We start from the raw sequence: 19,429 nt of genomic DNA, 5'->3' as shown, positions 1-19,429 counted from the left end.
CAAATGTTCTTTTTTTTTTTTATTGGAGTATAATTGCTTTACAATGGTGTATTAGTTTCTGCTTTACAACAAAGTGAATCCGTTATACATATATATATGTTCCCATATCTCTTCCCTCTTGCGTCTCCCTCCGTCCCACCCTCCCTACACCACCCATCTAGGTGGTCACAAAGCACTGAGCTGATCTCCCTGTGCTATGCGGCTGCTTCCCACTAGCTATCTATTTTACATTTGGTAGTGTACATATGTCCATGCCACTCTCTCACTTTGTCACAGCTTACCCTTCCCCCTCCCCATATCCCCAAGTCCATTCTCTAGTAGGTCTGTGTCTTTATTCCCGTCTTGCCCCTAGGTTCTTCATGACCTTTTTTTTTCTCTTAGATTCCATATATATGTGTTAGCATACGGTATTTGTTTTTCTCTTTCTGACTTACTTCACTCTGTATGACAGACTCTAGGTCCATCCACCTCACTACAAATAACTCAATTTCGTTTCTTTTTATGGCTGAGTAATATTCCATTGTATATATGTGTCACATCTTCTTTATCCATTCATCTGCTGATGGACACAAATGTCCTTAACCACTAGGCAACACTGCCCCCCGTAGTGGAGGGGCAGGGGCTGTTGGCAGCTTCCTGCTGCTGGAAGCCTGCGATGAAGCCAGCCTGAGGGTAGGGAGCCGTGGCACTCATAGAAGCAATGAGTGCGAGTGCGTCGGGGCCAGTAATTGCCTCTGGGGGCTCTTCTAAGCCCCTCCTCTGAAAGATTTATCTGTGTGTACGTGTAGATCTCTAACATCTCTTAGAGCAGCTGTGCTGGTATCTGTTCCACATCACGTGAGAGCCTGGCAACTCTTCGAATGCCAGGTGGCATCCAGTGGCGTTTACCTTGGCAGCCCGGCTCTGCTCCCCCGTATCTGCGCTGAGTTCTCATTCCTTCCGCCGCAGGAAGACCTTTCTGGTGGAAACCTTGCCTCTCCAAGGGGGCCGACTAAATGGAAGTAGACTCTGCTGCCACATTCCCTCCTCAAAGGCATCCTGAGCTCTGCGTAGAGGGCTGATTCGACTGTAAGGAAGGAGAGGGGACGCTTCCCCCAATGGCTTTGTGAGGGAAGCACCACATGCCACGCACTGCTTCTCTGGTGTTGTTTCGGAGGTTAAATTGGAGGCTCAGAAAGAGTGCGGTGAACAAGCCATTGTAGTGGTTGAGGAGGCAGTTTTCAGCGTGCAGGATGGCGGTGTTCCCGTGGCGGGGGACACATTGTGAGAACCCTGAGCGCGCAGGGGGCGCTGCCTGGGACTCGTGAGCCCGCCCTAAAGGTGAACGAAATCCCTTCTCTTCCTCCGGCAGTGTGCGCATGCATGCTACTGGTAGCAGCCAGCCCGGGATGGGGTCGTCCCTGTTGATTTGTGCTCCCCGTTGCATCCACGCCATAGGGATGTTTCTTGGTTCTCTCAGGGCTGTGCCTATGGCCTGACGTGGCTGTCCCTTGTCACCTCTACTGGGACAGTGTGTTCACTTCTGACATCTGCCCGCCTTCCCAGGGAATGAAAGTCATTTACTTTTGTTTCCTGCTGGTGCTGAGAGAGTTTTGTTATTCTCCTGATGCCATAGTAATCACCTTGGACCAGTCCATTATAACAATAGCCTCAGCTTTTCCGAGACCCCTCCCCACTCATGCGTTCTTAGGGGCTGCTTCCCACTACATGCCAATTTCTGCCTGCCATCGTTGTTCACACCTGGGTGGACTTTCTCCTCCATCCATCCCTGGGTTGCTGTTCCTGCTGCACCAGCTTCTCATCTGCATGATGTTAAGGAGACGTTCGTTCATGGCTTAAGCTGGAGGCCAATCCCTTGTTTCTAAAAGTTGCAGCAGTGCAGTCCAAAGTCTCACGTGACTGCTATCTACATTTTCCCCCTTGCTCTGCTGATGTCTGTTGTGTATTTCACCGTTCTTCCCCTTCGTTGTTGAAAGCTAATCGCTTCCTTTTCTCTGACTTCCTCTTTCACGCTTGGGCAGCCAGAGCTGACTCTTTCAAACAGTCAGACAGACAAGTTCGTGCTTCTAAACTTATTACACACTGAATCCATCCAGCGAGGCAGAGTGGTGTAATGCTCAGACCATTGGTGAATTCAAAACCTGGATGTTTTAATTATACAACATGGTGAATGTAGGTGATCTGTCAGGATGAAGGCTCGTGAAGAGTGGTTTTATATCATCTTGCTCAACTTAAATTCAGTTTCAGCATCAAAGACCCACTTCCGTTTGTCCATTTCACATCAAGAGAGCTGATTAATAATTTAGATATACCTTAGTCCCCACCCCTTTATTCCTTAGCTTTCTCACCAGTCTCAAATGTGTGTTTCTGTTGACGTATTGAACGCCTCTTTGAACTCTGAGTTCCAAGGAAAACTGTTACACACAGTCTGAGCAGGAGATTGCTTCGGGAGCCAAAAATTGTTGGTTTTTTTCCCCTTGTTCTCATAATTTTTACGAACTGTAATTTTTTTAGATCTATTAAAAATGAAACTGCTCTCTTTTTGTATTTTGTAGAAACTACCTCTTCAGGTTACAGCTTGAGGATTTGTCTCTGATCCAGGTAGGTGCAATTTATTTTTCTCAAACTTTCATTTTCCATCTCAATTAGCTCCGTGTTTGAGGGGACGAAGACAGATGTATGTGAAGGTATTAATCGAGCCAGAGCAGGCCGTTCCTTCCTCAGCGGGTCAGGCCGCGGGACGCCTGGCTGCCCTCTTTGACATGAGTCATCACCTGCTTTAATTCCCAATTAGCCCTTTTCCTACTGTGCGGCCTCTCCTCCTTTCATGTGTATCATCCTGATTTACTCTTCACCAAATGACAGATAATTCAAAGGGCGTTTCCTCAATGTGAGGAAGTGGCCTTTTCCCCCTTGTTGGAATCATCATTGATTATTTAGTGTGATGCATCCAGCCGCCATATTCTTGTAAAAATCAACCCCCTTTAGAAAAACATCTTTGTTTCCTCTTTATTATTTATAATTAAATAAATATGACTCTATGGCTTAAAAACCACATATAACAAAGAATTAGTGATGATAGATAAAAATGAAATTTACCTACTTGTGTTTTTTTTGCGGTTTGGAGGAGGAGGCACCTGAGATGCTTATGCCTGAATGGAGTGTTTATTTTAGTGGCAGATCTGAACCACAAAGGCCCACTTCGCCCTTTTATTCTTTTAGAAGGGTCTCCTTGGAGAAGGACAGGGTCATGGCATAAATATCCACTTCACCAAGATTCTGGAATTCCCCATGGAGCACGCCAGAATCCTTGGGCTGTGTGTAGTTTGGAAAAATTCTTTAATCACCCTCATCTACTAGAGTTCTAAGAAGTGATTGGAGAGAAGTTTATATTATTTTCTTCTCTTATGTGATGCTGATATTTGTGAACATTCAGGAAACTTTAGATCTAGGGTTTAATATTAGATCTATGTTTTATTCACCAGGGCTTTAAAATAAGCCAATACCCCCCAGAAAACTAATATTGGTAAAGCACTTTGAAGACCCATAGACCTGGATTTTGTTATCTAGCTCTGTGACTCCCAGCAATTGTGGGTTTCCTCATCTGTGGAATGGCCACTAAACACTACCAACCCCATACTGTCTTTGCTAGAATTAAATAAAGTAAGGCATGCACAAGAGATAAGGCATAGTACTTTTGCAACAAATGTTAATTGCTTTTGCTTTTTAAAAGTGATAACAATAAATAATAACTTCTTATAATTATTTCATCACACTGGACAATGAATTGTCTTTCCACTGCAATTTGGTAATATAAGTGAAGTCTTTAAATGAGTTGATCATTGGTAAAATTATGAGTGTATTAATAAGAACTCAGAATGATCAGCAGTTAATGCAGAATACCATTTTAAAGCTCTAGTTTTAAATAATCTTTTATAAAATATATAGATCATTCGATAGGATTATGCTCATTTTGATTCTCAGGGTATAGTATATTATGTGGCATACTGTGTGTGCTGAAAAAGTGAAATGTGCAGATATGTGTGTGTGCCAACGTATGTTTCCATATACATGTGCATTGACTTCCTAGTTTCCCAGCTCCTTTGGCTGAGAGGGTCTAGAATATTGTCATTCCAATAGCAATGAGCACACTTAATACCCAGTACTTGGTTTCTAAATTTCATTCTCCATTAAAATGAACCAAGCCTTGGGACTTCCCTGGTGGTCCAGTAGTTAGGACTTCGAGCTTCCACTGCAGGGGGCATGGATCTCTGGTCAGGAACTAAGATCCCACATGCTGTGTGGCCAAAAAAAAAAAAGAACCAAGCCTTCTTGGAGAAGTAGCTGATTCCAGGGCCTGGACAACCAAAGTTCCAGATAAGCCTGCAAGATTTTGATGTTTCAGAAATTAAGGGAGTATTCAAAGAATGATGAGAGCAGGTCAAAAGGATCTAGAAGCCAGCTTGACGTGGGCTCACTGAAGAAATCTGGGACAATTTGATTGTTAGAATAAGTAATGATAGTATCAGGTTATAGCACAGTGAATCAAATATGAGTAAATACTATGAGTAAATACTAACATAAAAATAAATGAATAAATAAACAAATGAGACAGAAGGGACTGCTCTTCCTTACTCTAAAATGCCAACTAATAAATGTTGAAGGAATGATTTAATTAGAAAATTATAATTTGGCAACCCTCACACTAAAAACTGATTCAGGCAAAAATGATCAATGGATGCAAAATTTGTGGGTGAGAGTTTGATGATGACCAAGATATCTATATAGTCTCAAAGTCTTTACCTATAAAATACATATTAATTGCCAGAGGAAAACTTGTGACTTGATAATGAAGATAGCTGGCCAGTACCGTGATAACCAACTAGTTAAAGGTACTTTCACTAGGAATGGGGCAAAGAATTAGTATAAGCTTCCTGATTAGATGCACTGAAAAGGCCACAGCAAGATTTCCATGATATTAAAGTCAAAAATTATAACCAGGTTCATCATGAGGAACCATCACATAGACCAAACCTGAAGGCCATTCTACAAAAAACTGGTCTCTACTCTTCAAAAATCACCAAGTCAAAAGAAAGAAGAGCTATTCCATCATAAAGGGAAAAAAAAATACACATGTCAACTGAATGAAACATTTGATTCAAATTGCATCTTGGAACAGGAAAAAAAATTTTTCTTGTTATAAAGGACACTCTTGGGACAACTGGTGAAATTTTACTGTCTGCGCAGAAGATAGTAGAAATGTATTAATATTAATGTCCTGACTTTGATAACTGTAATGTGGTTATGAAGGAGAATGTCTTTGTTCTTTGGACAAACCTTCTGAGATAAATAAGGGTGAAGAGTATCATTTCTGAAACTTATTCTGAAGTGATTTAAAAAATTACTGTATGTGTATATACATATATGTATATGTGTTTATGGGCATACACATGCACGCACACACACACGCATGCATGCATGCACACAGAGAGAAAGAATGATAAAACAAATACGATAAAATGTTAATGAGGGAACCCTAAGAATCTAGGTGAAGGGTTTATGAGAGTCCATTGAACTTTGCTTGCAACTTTTCTCGATGTTATTTCGAAATAAATAGCTGCAAAAAATCAGGAGATGCATTTGCCATTACTGTGTGTATAATGTTATTTTAGGGGCAAGGGAACTAACTGTAGTTTCCTCACTATTGCTTCTCATTGTCATGACTACCTTGTGGTGGAAATCAGGTTGAGGTTACTGATGAAATTGAAGTGTTCTTATTGAGGTTTGGAAAACTCATCAGCATCACCTCCTGGTAAGAGAGAGCACAGTCTGCTGACATAGGGCCAAGCAGGACGACAGGGGCTTTCCGAATGGAAGCTTTGCCAACACAGCCCTAATAACAGACGTCAGACCACGCGGTGCGGTGGGTACACACAGCGCGACCCTCCCCTGTTGTGTTTCGTGGTTGTGTACGATGCTCTACAGCCTGCCTTTCACTCACTGTGGAGAGAGAACTCTGGGAATTCTTCAGGACAGACTGCTTTTTCATACATGTCTCCAGTTAAGTTGTCCTTTTGATTTCTATGAATACTTTATTTTAAGTTAAATGACCGTTTCTAAGCGTAACAAAAAAGACTGGCACACTGATCAAGAAAGGGCTGTACTGGTTTTACAAACAGCACTGTCCAGTAAAGACATAATGTGAGCCTCATGGGTAGTTTAAGATTATCTGATGGTCACATTGAAACAAGTACAAAGAAACAGGGGACAATTTTTTTATTGAGGTATAGTTGATGTACAATATTATATAAGTTTCAGGTATACAGCATAGTGATTCACAATTTTTAAAGGTTATATTTCATTTATAGTTATTATAAAATATTGGCTATAGTCCCTGTGCTGTACAATATATCCTTGTAGCTTATTTATTTTATACATAGTAGTTGGTACCTCTTAATCCCTTTGGGGGAAACTATTTTTAATAATATATTTTACTTGTTATATCTCAAATAATGTCATTTTCACATGCAATAATTACAAAAAATTAATGAGATACATTTCTTTATTTTAATTGTATTAAGTCTTCGAACTCTGGGGTGTATTTCACTCTTAGGGCACGTGTGGGTTTGGACTAGCCACCATTCAAGAGCTCAGTGGAGCCGTTGCTACCCAGTTGGACAGTGCACTTTACGATCATGGGGAGTAGAAGTGTTTGTGACTTGTACACCTTCAGTTACGTTGTAGAAATATTGTTTTCTCCAGGGACCATCCGGATTAATTTGGATATGGTAGGCTAAAAATTTTCTCCTTCCTTCTCTCTTTGAAGATAGAAAGTAATTGTTGAAACATGGGAAAATGAGGAAATGAAGATGAGGCAGGAAAAGCAATTTGCATAAACAGTGGAGAGCATTAGAACTGCGAATCAGTGACAGCCCTTATTTAACACCAGACAAGGCTTCATTTGACCTGGCCCCTCTCTGCCTGACAGCAGGGTCCACTTCCAGTGGCAGCTCCCCATCACCTCGGGACGCTTCCCTGTGTCTGTAACGCCAAGCTGCTTATAGCTTCCCAGACTGGGGGCCATTTCCCAACTTTTAGCATCTACTCATGTCCTCTTTCTCGTGAACAATCTTAACCCCATCCTCTTCTCGATCTAGAAGAAGACTGCCAATCCTTCGGTCTCACTTTAATTGTCACCTCTTTGTAACCCACCTTGAGTCTGTTTGGGCTGATGACCCTCGGATGCATTTCATAGCCTCAGCCTTTATTTCTGATGAGCCCCTCTTGTCTCAGATTGAAGTTCACTCTGTGCTGTGAGGAGGGTTTGATTTCTTGTCTCCTCAGTATTAGATGAAAGTAGATCATTAGATGCAGTTACCTCGCAGGTGATAGACTCAAGACAAATGTCTGTGAAAGTCTGAATCCCTTGATATTTAATAAATATGTTCACTCTGCAACTTTTTAAAACTTATCATTAGTAGGGCATGGGTGAATTTCATATTTTTGTCCCTAAATTCAAGAGAAGGAAAGTAATGAAACCCAGCGACTAGGGCAGTGAGGAATGCCTGCTGGAAGAGGCATCCTAAAACACACGTGTGCACACTGTCACCCCACAGGAAGTTTCTAGGACAGTACAGGTAATCCCTGACTCTGATCCACTCCTTTCTCATGTACCAGTCACCTGTCTGCTCGATACTGCTCTGCACTTTTCTTCTGCCCTAAATTCTTCTGCCTGGAGTTTGTTTTAGGATCAGTAATGAAAAAGCAGTTGTTGAACAAGGTTCCTTTTTTATTCTTCTATTTAGTGATTTTCACAGAGTTCTAAGCCCCCCTGCCCCAGTCAATGACCCCCGAATTCAATGCGCTAGTGTGTGTACTTCAGCCAGCACAGTTCCCAGCTGCAGCGGGGACACGAGGCACACCCGTGGTGCATCCTTCCATCTTCCCTTCCTCACACCAAGGTGGTCCCCACACAGTGACTTGATGATCCCAACTTCTGTTTTTAGTGAGAGGAGAAGGGTCCCAGCTCTTGTTCCTGCCCGAGCGGTGAGGGCAGGGTGGACCATGGGCTGCCGGCATTATTCACAGGAGCACGTTGTCCATCCAACGTGGTTGTGCCTTGTGGCTCAGCTTGTGGAACCGTGTGGAAATCCACTGATGAGAAAAATGGACTTTTGTGAAGTGGCTTTAGAGTGAGAAAACGAACTGTGAGGTCAGACAGCCTGATAAGCTTGATACCGACCACAGTCCGGAACAGGCATCAACAGAACCCCAGATCAAGAGTTCTTTTTCCCTTTTTCTCCCTAATAAAGTTGAGACATCACTAGTGGAGTTTCTGAAGCAGTCAAGATTTGAGCAAGGATCGGGTCGGTACATGGTTATTATTACCCCCAGTGAACATTATCTGTTTGAGGGAAGTCTCTTAGCATCACCACAAAAATATTCACATATAAATATACCATGAGGTAGAATGGCTCTATATGGAATATTGTGATTTTCAAACATACCTCAGTGTATTAAAGTGAAAGACCAAGAGTTGCTTTGAAGGAAACAAAACCTGTTTTTCATCAATGACTGGAGAATCAAATATTCATGTGACGTCATTTATAAGGTGTCTTTCCACTCGGAGGCTGTGATAAATCTCCTTGCAACTCATTGTGTGCTGAAATGTAGACATCACGTCTTGGAAACCAGTCACTTTCAGGCACAGTGATAGAGGATGTGGAGGTTTCCCATCAGGCATCTCTCCTACTTCTTGTCATGGTAACAGATCCGGCTCTTCAGCATCACTTTTCTTCTTGCCTTGATCACAGCGGTTATGTTACAAGAACAAAGCTTTTTGGAAAATATAAAAATGCAGCCGACCCTAAGACGAATTGACAGCATTTGCCCATCTGGGATCGTGCCTGGGATGGCCCGAGGTAGAGGTGCGCTGAGCACGGTCCTAAGAACACAAAGAGACTGCAGCTCATTTCACCTCAATGTCTTCCTAACAGTCTTTTGGGAAATAGCTCAAAATCCATTTTTATATTGTTTTGTTACTGAGGGAAAGGAATTCACAGCTTGTTTCTCACTCATGACTGCTGGAATAAGCAGAAAAATTGCAATCTGTGTTCCAGTTTACCACCTGCCTCTCTCTGGTTTCTAAATTGAAAACTGTTAAGTCTCTGACGACCTGGTCAATATTGGTGGAGAATTCTCTCCAAAGTTAAGGTAAATGTTAACTTTGTTTCTTGTATATTTGGGTTTGGGGAATTGCCTTTCAACTCCAGTCATTTCTAAATTGGTGTTTCTCAACTAGGGGCTGTTTTACCTGCTGAAAACATCTGGTTGTCACCCCTGGAGGGGGACATGCTAGTGGCATCTAGTGGGTAGAGGCCAGGGACACTGCTAAATGTTTTATAATGCACAGGTCAGCCCCTCCCCGCTCAACAAAGAATTTCCTGGCTCGGAATGCTAATAGCACCAAGGTTGAGAAACCCTATGTTAGGTTTTGAAGAAGCCACTTTTTGAATCTGTGATGTTAACATTTCTTGATTGAATCCAGAAGATCTTTGATATGCTTGGGGAATTTTCCTCTTTAGAATCCTTTGTATATTTAACCAAACACGTGTATGAGCCCTTAGTGGCCATTTCTAAAGAAGCTGCTGGGATTCTTGAGTATAAATTGCTTCCTTTTATTAATATGAAATTAAACTTAAAAATAGAGTCAATTTATAATACCAGTACCCTCTCTAATGGGTCATAACAATTTGATACAACTACTTTCTGTTGGAATTCTTCTGTGTAATTTAAAAATGATATTTTAATTAGTAATTTAGAGTAACTGTTCAAATGAGATATTTGTATTTATTAATTTTTTAAATCTTGTCTTATATTGGACAAGGGGAGACTGGTCTCCTATGTAGTTATCCACAGTCATGATTCTAAACTTTCTTTTTTGCCTTCTTTATCAAATATGTTCTTGAAATCACAGTGTTATAGAAGTGGCAGGGATCTTAGAGATTAAAGAGCTTAGAGATCTTTATTAAAACCTTTCAGGGTTTCAAAAACTAAGACTTGACGATCATAGTTACAGTTTTACTGGAACACAGCCATGCCCATTCACTTGCATATTGCCAGCCCATGGTCATCATTAATACATCTCATTGGAACACAGACATGTGCATTCCTTTGGATGTTGTCTATGGCTGCTACATCAGCTGGGTTGACCAGTTGTATCAGGTACTGTCTGGCATACAAATCCTAAAGTATTTACTATCTGATCCTTTAAGGAAAAGTTTGTCACCTGGTACTAGTACAGGTCAAGTTCTCAGTGAGTATTTCCTGGTGAGTGAACACAGAATAATGCAGTGTAATTCTTTGTCTTTGTTTTTGCTATTCTTCGGACAATATTTGGTTGTTTGGACAACAGTGTTAATTTTGACTTCCTGGGCTATAATTTCATGGTCCTCCCTAGACTGTGACCCATAAGTTGGGAACCCATAGTGTCACCACTCACCCCCAGATTCTTGTCTCTTCCACTCCCTTGGTGAAAAATTCTCTGTCAGGAGCTGTTTTATCTACCTGTTTATTGAAACACATTTACTTTCCTTTTCTCATAACTTCCTGGAGGATTTATAGTTGCTGACGTACATTTTGTGTAGATGAGGACTCAGATTTTACTAGTTTCAGAGAATATTAGTCACATTGAATTAATGCTGTTAACAAACAGCCCTTCACTCTCAGTGGCTAAACGCACACGCAGAAGCCTTATTTCTTACTTACATGACGATTGTCCAGGGCAGCAGCTGTAGGGGCTCTGTTCTGTGCTGCCATCCAGGAGCCCAGGGTGTTCTGCCTGTGGTGCCTCCATCTTCAACCCACGCCTCCAGGGCAGCGTGGAAGAAAGTGTGGAGGATCATGCAGAGGAGATCTGCATGGGCCATGCCAGGGAATGGCATGCCTCCCTTCCGCCCAGTGGCCACCACTAGGTCACGTGGCCTCAACCAACTGCAAGGAGGCTGGGATTATAGTTTGTCTGCATACGCGGGAAGAAGCAGAAAACTCAGACCTTCAGACATCCATCGGCATGCATTAACATTTTCTCCCAGAAGGTGCTAGAAAAACAAGATTAGCACCTAGGGATGCACTTAACTGATCCTGTTGTCTGCGCCTACCCCCCGCCATTCCAGCAATTCTAATTTTCTACTACACACACAGATTTATCCACGCTTCTAACATTTCTGTAAATAACAAAGAAGGGATACTTTGAACAAACCACTTAACCTCTTTGGACCTCAGTTATCTTGATGGTGCGTTTGGAGAGCAGAGTCAGGGAGAAGAGTAGGCTGGATCATCCCTGCAATCCCTTTCAGCATTAAAATCTTAATATGTGCCATCCTTCTGCGGACTCTTCTTTCTGTCACTGCTTGAATGTGACTCCTGGGTTCCTCCTTCTTTACGGAAAACTTTCCCTGTAATGGGAAACTTGGCATTGTGCTTATTCGATGTAACTTTAATGACCTAATTTGTCATTAGATAAAGAGAACAACAACAGTAATAGGAGACGGTGTTTACTGTGCCCTTACTGAGTACTCAGCTCTTCACATACATCATCTCAGTTTTGTTTTCTCAGTGGCACTAAGGTGTAAGTGTTATTTTCAGTATTTTACAGAGGAGGAGTTGAAGCTTGGAGAGTTTATGTGATTTAGCCAAGATCACGCAACTGGTTTGTGGCAGAACTATGATTTGGATTGGGGCATGTTGGACCCCAAAGCACAGTCTCTTAATCACTTACACTCTACTTTATCGTAGTCATTAGTGCTGACTGCCGTACCACCCGTGGTTGACCACTGGCATACGGTGGATACAGTTGTTAATTTATAATTATAATTTGTATCTGGATTTTCAGTCGGATTCCCTGGAAGTCTGACACAGAGATTCACATACTTGTGTTTTATTGAAGGTGTGTTCTCAGCAGGTGAATATGGCAGAGAAAGGAACAGGACGAGAATTTACTCTCAGCTGGAGTTCAGCATCAGCCTGATCCCAGGGGAACTCCAGAGCATGAATGGAATCTCAGTTGGTCCCCTCTGAGGCAAGGGGATGGTGATTTATCCCCCCTTGTCCTTCAGTCATTAGCAACAGGTTTTTGAGTTTGGGCGGGGGCTGGGTGTTGAATCTCCTGGCAGAGTGGTTCTCATCAGCCAAGAGCAGTTCTCCGGAGAAGGGGGCAGCCTGAGTCAGAATCCGTCAACACAGCAGCCAGAAGGAGGTGCACTGGCTTGTGAGGAGAGCTGGGCAGGGCACCAGGAGCACTCACTATAGTATGTACCTCAGTATTTGTAGGTATCTTACTTCAGCTTGTCCTGATGTTCTAGACCCTGACTGCACAGACACTGGTCCCCACCACCAAGAAAGCAAAATGTTTTTATGTCTTCGAGAAAAAAATGCAACACATACTTGATTATTGAATGCATTCTGTTGCGTTGTACACGCCTTACTTTTTAATAATTTTTCCTACCCATTTCTGAATTTATTCTTCATTTGCAGCCTCAAAAACTAAATTGAAGATGCATGGATATTTTTCTTAGTCATGTGTGTCATTTAGTTTCATGAAACGAGGTCAAGCAGTTTCTGTAAGCCAATAGCAAACACTGTCCGACAGTCACAGGCTGTAGACAAATGGAGGGGTCCATTTCGTTTATCTAAAATGCATTTCTACTTCTATTTCAAAAGTGGCCCCAGTGCCTGACATAACTGTTGAACGATGAGCATATGCTCACAATTCTCTAGTCTGTTTCTTTTTCCTTATTTGTGTGCCTCTCCCAAAATGCTGACACAAACAGATAAGCCAACGTACCGGGAAAAGCCTTTGTTTCAAATTTAAGTAATGGATTTCTTGTTTGGGTAAGAGATTATGTATCCTGGAAGCTGGAGTCTCCCGGCTACCTAGGGGCCAAGGGAAAATGAATAGCAAGGGAGAAATATAAATGAAAAGATATGAGGCACATTGGCCCACCTACCGCTCTCTGGAGTGAATGGATTGAAACTCTTGACTTGGTGATTCTTTAACATTCTTTGTCATCCTGAATTTATTCAGTAACTGTGATGGAGTTGGTGAGAGTAACTGTGGATAGAGCTGAGAGGGGTTCTACCTTTGCTTAGTATATACCCATCAAACTCTCCTTCTGCTGTTCTCACATAGCTAACCTTTTAGAATTTATATAATACTGCTTCATTAGGTCACAATATTTAAACTATTTGCATCATTTCTTACTAACCTGAAGGCTACTCAGCCTCTTTCGAATTATAGGGTATGATGTCTGTTATGATCTTATGTGGGTTGATTGTACAGTTTAACTCTTGAGGTTCAAGCCTATTTTCAAGATTTGGGGGCAATCAATTATTATTTACATGTTTTCTAGAGGGCACAGAGGCAAGTTACCCTATGAGAGTTCCTATTTTAAATATTCTATTTATAAGAAATGGGTATAACTATGTATGGAATTGTGTTAGCTTTTGCAGTACAAAGACCTTGTAGAGTCTTTTGCTGAAAAATTTTAATTATCATTTTAATAAAGGAGTGTTGAACTCAAAGGTAGTTTTAAAGTATAGCCACCAGTTTCTGGTTTAAGAAGGAGGAGAGAACCCATGCATCAAAACTTAGCATTTAAATAAAGATAAAGGTGCATAAAGGGAAAAATTCTATGAAGAATAGAAATGGAATCATATATATATATATATATATATATATATATATATACCAAATTTGAAGGTGTTTTTGAGAAACAGATTTTTGGAAATTTGGAAAGATAAAAAACAGAGAAAACTGCAATACAAAACATGATGGTAAAAGCCAGATAAAACCAAAACTAATTACTTCAGGTGAATCAGTAATAGTTCAAGGAGTATAATAGGATATTAAAGAAATTCCAAATGTTATATTCAATGAGAATCAAGAAAATATTGTAGATATTCAGTGAGAAATGGAAGACTGAACACTCAGAATTATCTCAGTTCTTCTCTGACACACCATTCTGAGGACATAAGACATATTTCTTTTTAAAGTTACAAGCCCACAAGAACAAGTAAAATTGTAGAGAAGATAGAACTATTTGAGGTTTAGCTAGAGGCCGAGCCTCCAGTAGATGGCTGCTGTTCAGAAAGGGAGAGACCAGTGGATATTCTGGCAGTCACAGAGAGGTGTAGTCACAAATTAAAGACTTAACAGATCAAATGGACTTTAAAATAAAGACTGTTACAAGAGACAAAGAAGGACGCTACCTAATGATCAAGGGGTCAATCCAAGAAGATACAACAATTGTAAATATATATACACCCAACATAGGAGCACCACAGTAGGTAAGGCAAATGTTAACAGACATAAAAGGAGAAATTGACAGTAACACAATAATACTGGGGGATGTTAACACCCCACTTACATCAATGGACAGATCAGACAGAAAATCAATAAGGAAACACAGGTCTCAAATGACACATTAGACCCAATGGACTTAATTGATATTTACAGAACATTCCATCTGAAAGCGGTAGAATACTCATTCTTTTCAAGTGCACATGGACCATTCTCCGGGATAGATCACATGCTGGACCTCGGTAAATTTAAGAACATTGAAATCATATCAAGCATCTTTTCTGACCACAACGCTATGAGATAGAAATCAACTACAAGGGGAAAAAAACTGCAGAAAATGCAGACACCTGGACGTTAAACAATATGCTACTGAATAAGCAATGGATCACTGAAGAATAGGCTATGAGAGCAGAGTCCTCATGAATAGGATAAGTAACCTTATAAAAGAGACCCCAGAGAGATCCCTTTTCTCTTCCACCATGTGAGGTTACAACACCGTCTATGAACCACGAATCTTGCCTTCACTGGACACCTAATTTGCCAGCACCTTGATCTTGGACTTCTCAGCTCCCAGAACTGTGAGAAATAAATTTCTGTTCTTTATAAGCCACCCAGACTTTGGTATTTTGTTACAGCAGCCTGAACAGACTAAGCTAAGACCATTATTATTACCTCCAAGAAAAAATAAAATTGTTTTGAGACACTTATCTTATTCCATGGCAATTCTGTGAGTATGTGTGAGTATACATCTGTGAAAATTGTCATAGTCATAAATATGTAAACATGGAGTATCCAAGCAGAATTATAATAAATCCATACTGAAAAAATAGAGGTGGAAGGATGTGTACGTGTTGATGAGGGAGTGGGATAAGTTGGAAAAGGAGCCAGTAAATGATATTTTTAACTGAAGCAATCAAGAAACAGCAATGAAACCGCATTATTTAGAGACTTGGAGATAAATGCCAAAATAGACCAGTGAAAGAGTTGGAAGTTCTTACTTAGAACAGTTCATGGGCCACAAAATAGAGGGCTTTCTGTGCTTAGCACAGTCTTCTGTGCTAAGCCCTGTACTTGTTTAACTTTAGTTAAAAAAATAATATAAAGAAAGATACTCTATCCATAAAGCATGAAAAGGCTGCCATGGAAAGGAGAAAACCATTATCAAGAAAGAATTCATAGAAATAAACATATGGTGTCTCATATATACAATTCATCAAAAATATGCAAAAAGAAACTAAAGGGTTCCATAAAATGCCTTTAAGAAGAAAGTAGATACTGTTTATCTAAATCACAAGGTTAACAACTGGAAAGTGGTTAATTATATGATGACTATTTTTATCAAAAGGAAAAGTAGAAATGCAATTATAAATTCTATGAGAAAACAAAGATAAATAATAAATATACAAGAATATACTCCAAATATAAAACAAACTTTTTAAAAACAGGATGTAAACAAATATAAAACAAATATAAATATAACATATAACAAATGTAAACATAAAATGAACATAAAACAAACATTTTAAAATATAAAACAAACTTTTCTAAAAACAAGAATATATGCCAAACATAAAATAAACTTGGAATGATTTTTAGTATGAGAAACTGAAAGCAACAAATGTGGATAGAGCATAAAGACTGCAGTTTTTATTTGTATGTAATTTCTTAGGATTTATTATAGTTAATGACACAGTCAATTTTCAATAATGTTTACTTTTCCCCAACAAGTGATTTGTCTTTTATGAGTGGGATATTTTGCTGGATAAATCCTCATCTTCTGTCTTCTGTATTTCTTTGAGAATCAAGCTAAAAGCAAGCTTAGATTTTAAAATTGGTCCCATTTCAAAATATTTTATATAGGGTTTGTTAAACTTTGTAATTTCAAGAACTGTTTTTTTACTTGTTTCTTCTGATTCTTCTTAAATAACTGAGCCAAGTTTTACTACCTGGAAACATAAACATGTTCTGTAAAGAAATATGTGGTTAAAAAATAAACAGCAACCTTAATGACCTCATCCTATACGTGTTTAAAACTTTATTTTCAAAATGTAATGGTATCTTTTAGGAATGTTTTAGCAGTTTATATGTATGGTGAAGAAATATGAAATTTATATGTTCCTTCAATTTGATTTCAAGTTCCTTTCCTTTTTTATATTTAATTTATATTTATTATCTGAAATAAGTAAGTTAACCAGTGCTCATCTCTATGTGGTGGGTGGTTTGGATTCTCCTTTTTAAACTTTACTGTAATTTTCATAATCGCCTGCCATATATATGCATTATTTCTAGTATCATCAAAGGCTAATAAATTTAAATAGACTCACGAAGGAAAACAAATCTGATTTCAGAACTTCTTGCTGTATTATAATTAGAGTTTCTTGAGGGGTCCCTATCTCTTCCTCTCAGCTTGAGCCCAGTGGAGCAGTCAGAGAAGAAACTCTGAGAGAATGGATACATATCTTCTTTTCCACCCTCATCACAGTTTCTTGCAGTGCCAGCAAGTGACTTCAGATTACAAACCTGCACAGCAGCTGTTTCTGTCTCAGTTCTAAAGATTTGGCTTTGTCTGGATGTGGTTGACATTACTGTCAAGGCAACTTAGATACCTGTGATCTGGGATCACGCCTTGATAATCATTACGAATCTGCCCTGAGGAACAGCCCACAATGGTCATGAGCAGAACATGACAATGAGAATGAAATTAAATGCTGTTTCCACCACTGTCTGCTTCTTAGTCCCACCATATAGGTACAGCAGGTCTGAGATCCCGTTTGGCTTATGTGATGGTTCAAGTACATGCAGTTGACCCTTGAACAGCATGGGTTTGAAATGTACAGGTTCACTTATGTGTGTATTTTTTTCAATAAATACATCCTGCAGTACTACATGATCTGTGGTTGGTTGAATCCAAGGATACAGAACCGTGGATACAGAGGGTCGACTTAAGATATTCCATGATTTTCGGCTGCATAGGGGTCGGTGCCCACCCCTCGTGTTGTTCAAGGGTCCACGCTAATGACTTTCGAGTATCTAGAGAATCAACAGCAGGAGGGTTAACTGAAAGAGTCCACGTTTTAGCCTGTAAGGGGCATATGTCACTGCCTTGCTTGTTTATTTTTCTTCTGGGATTACCAGGACCCCACTCTCTGTGATTCTGGCCGTATTGCCAGTGACTTGGTATGGTAGGTGGAAAAAGGGCCCCTCAAAAGATCTCCATGTCCTAATCTTTGGAACCTCTGAATGTTACCTTATTGTGACAAAAATTCAGTGAAGTGAAGAATCTTGAGATGGGGAGGTTATCTTGAATTATATGGGTAAGCCTTAAATGCATCAATAAGTGTCCTATTAAGAGTGAGGCAGAGGGAGATTTAACACACACATGCAGAGAAGAAATCCGTGTGAAGATGGAGCAGAGAGAGACTCGAAGAGGTTGGCCTTCAAGGTTGGAGGGATGTGGCCACAAGCCAAGGAATGCAGCAGCCACTGGAAGCTGGATGAAGTAAGGAAGAGTTCTTCCCTGGAGCCTCTAGAGGGAGCTTGGCCCTGCTGACACCTTGATTTTTGATCCAATGATACTGATTTCTGACTTCTGATTTCCAAAACTTTGACAGAATAAAATTTTATTCATCTACGCCACCAAATTTATGGCATTTTATTACAGCAGCCACAGGAAAGTAATGCACATGACCTCTATTTCTTATATCTTGCAGTCAGGCTGGTGACCCAGGAAGCCTAATAAGAGTATCCAATCTCCTTGCTCCAGGGTTCTGTAAATGACCCAAGTACAGCTAATTAGTGGCCTTAAAGGACTTTAAAATATGCCCTGAAAGAAACAAGGCTAATCTCTTTTCTTTGCAATCATGAGCTTGAAGGATGATGTCACTATAGGCTATGTGCAGCCATTTTGTCACCATGTGGTGTCTGCTGAAGAATAAGGCCCAACAGAGGCTATCATAACTAGAAATCAGCACTGTTGAATTCTTACTGCATACTTTGAATCCCTGGGCTTGTCTGTGCTTGAATCTGAGTTTCTCATATTGTATTTCCCAGTTACAAAATATTTTAAACCTTTTGCTTTTGGCTTAAACCAATTGGAGTTTAGTTTTTATCACTTGTCACAGTGATAGTGACAAGTTCTAAGGGCTTGGTTAAAATGATTTTAATTTTGTCTGATGTTAATGTTAAAACTTTTCAAGATAGATTAGAATGCCAGTGTACTCTTATTTTGAGACTCCTGAAGCTTATGAATTTACTACCTAAAATTTGTCTACCCTTTGAGAAAAGAGGCTGTCTTAGAGCGTTGGGTCTAAAGTGTGATTTGGGTCACCAAGTGTGATATCTTCTGTTTACAATAAACGTTACCATTGGTTAAGGGAGTCACTTAGCTCTGAGAAACACACTTGGCTTATAAATGCAGATCTCAAAGAATTCATTTGGAAGTCACATTTAGACCAGGCAGTTCTGTCCTTTAGAGAGCATACAAGTTAAGTCTGAACATACGATCCTTTGGGTGGCATATTCATTTCCTAGGGCTGCTGTAATAAATTACCACAAATTCCGTGGCTTAAAACAAGAGATATTTATTCTCTCCCAGCTCTGGAGGTCAGTAGTCTGAAGTCGAGGTGCCAGCAGGACCACACTTCCTTCAGAGGCTCTAGGGGAGGAACCGTCCTGCCTCTTCCAGCTTCTGGCGACTCCAGGAGTTCCTGGGCTTGTTGGTCCATCACTCTGTTCTCTCCCTCATCTTCATATGATCCTCTCCATGTGTCAGAGTGTCTCAAATCTCCCTCACCTTTCCTGTATAAGGATACTTGTCATTGGATTTAGGATTCATAAGATAATCCAGGGGGATCTCATCTTGAGATCCTTAATTAGACTTGCAAAGATCCTTTCTCCAAATAAGGTCACATTCACAGGTTCTGGGTAGATATATCTTTTTTGTGAGGCTGCCATTCAACCCAAAGCGGGTAGTATTCAGGGGGTCTTTAGAAGACATCTTTCCGAGTTTATGCATCTTTGTTTCAAAGAGATCCTACCTATTCATGGTGCTCTGAGACTTCTCCGTGTGCT

The 19,429-nt window shown here is 40.3% G+C and overlaps 1 protein-coding gene across 4 annotated transcripts in view; it reads left to right on the top strand.

Annotated features, from left to right (window-relative positions):
* The window catches only part of SEMA5A (semaphorin 5A), a 527,169-nt gene that overhangs the window by 249,536 nt on the left and 258,204 nt on the right, over nucleotides 1-19,429 (top strand). For all 4 annotated transcript variants that reach the window (XM_007191632.2, XM_057540979.1, XM_057540980.1 and 1 more), the window contains exon 5: nucleotides 2,556-2,601. In XM_007191632.2, coding sequence (XP_007191694.2) covers nucleotides 2,556-2,601 — 46 coding nt within the window. The remainder of the gene's footprint in view (nucleotides 1-2,555; nucleotides 2,602-19,429) is intronic.

This window comes from Balaenoptera acutorostrata, chromosome 2 (genome assembly GCF_949987535.1).
Source record: "Balaenoptera acutorostrata chromosome 2, mBalAcu1.1, whole genome shotgun sequence".
Classification (NCBI taxonomy): domain Eukaryota; kingdom Metazoa; phylum Chordata; class Mammalia; order Artiodactyla; family Balaenopteridae; genus Balaenoptera; species Balaenoptera acutorostrata.
This window is presented reverse-complemented; position numbering and strand designations above follow the sequence as displayed.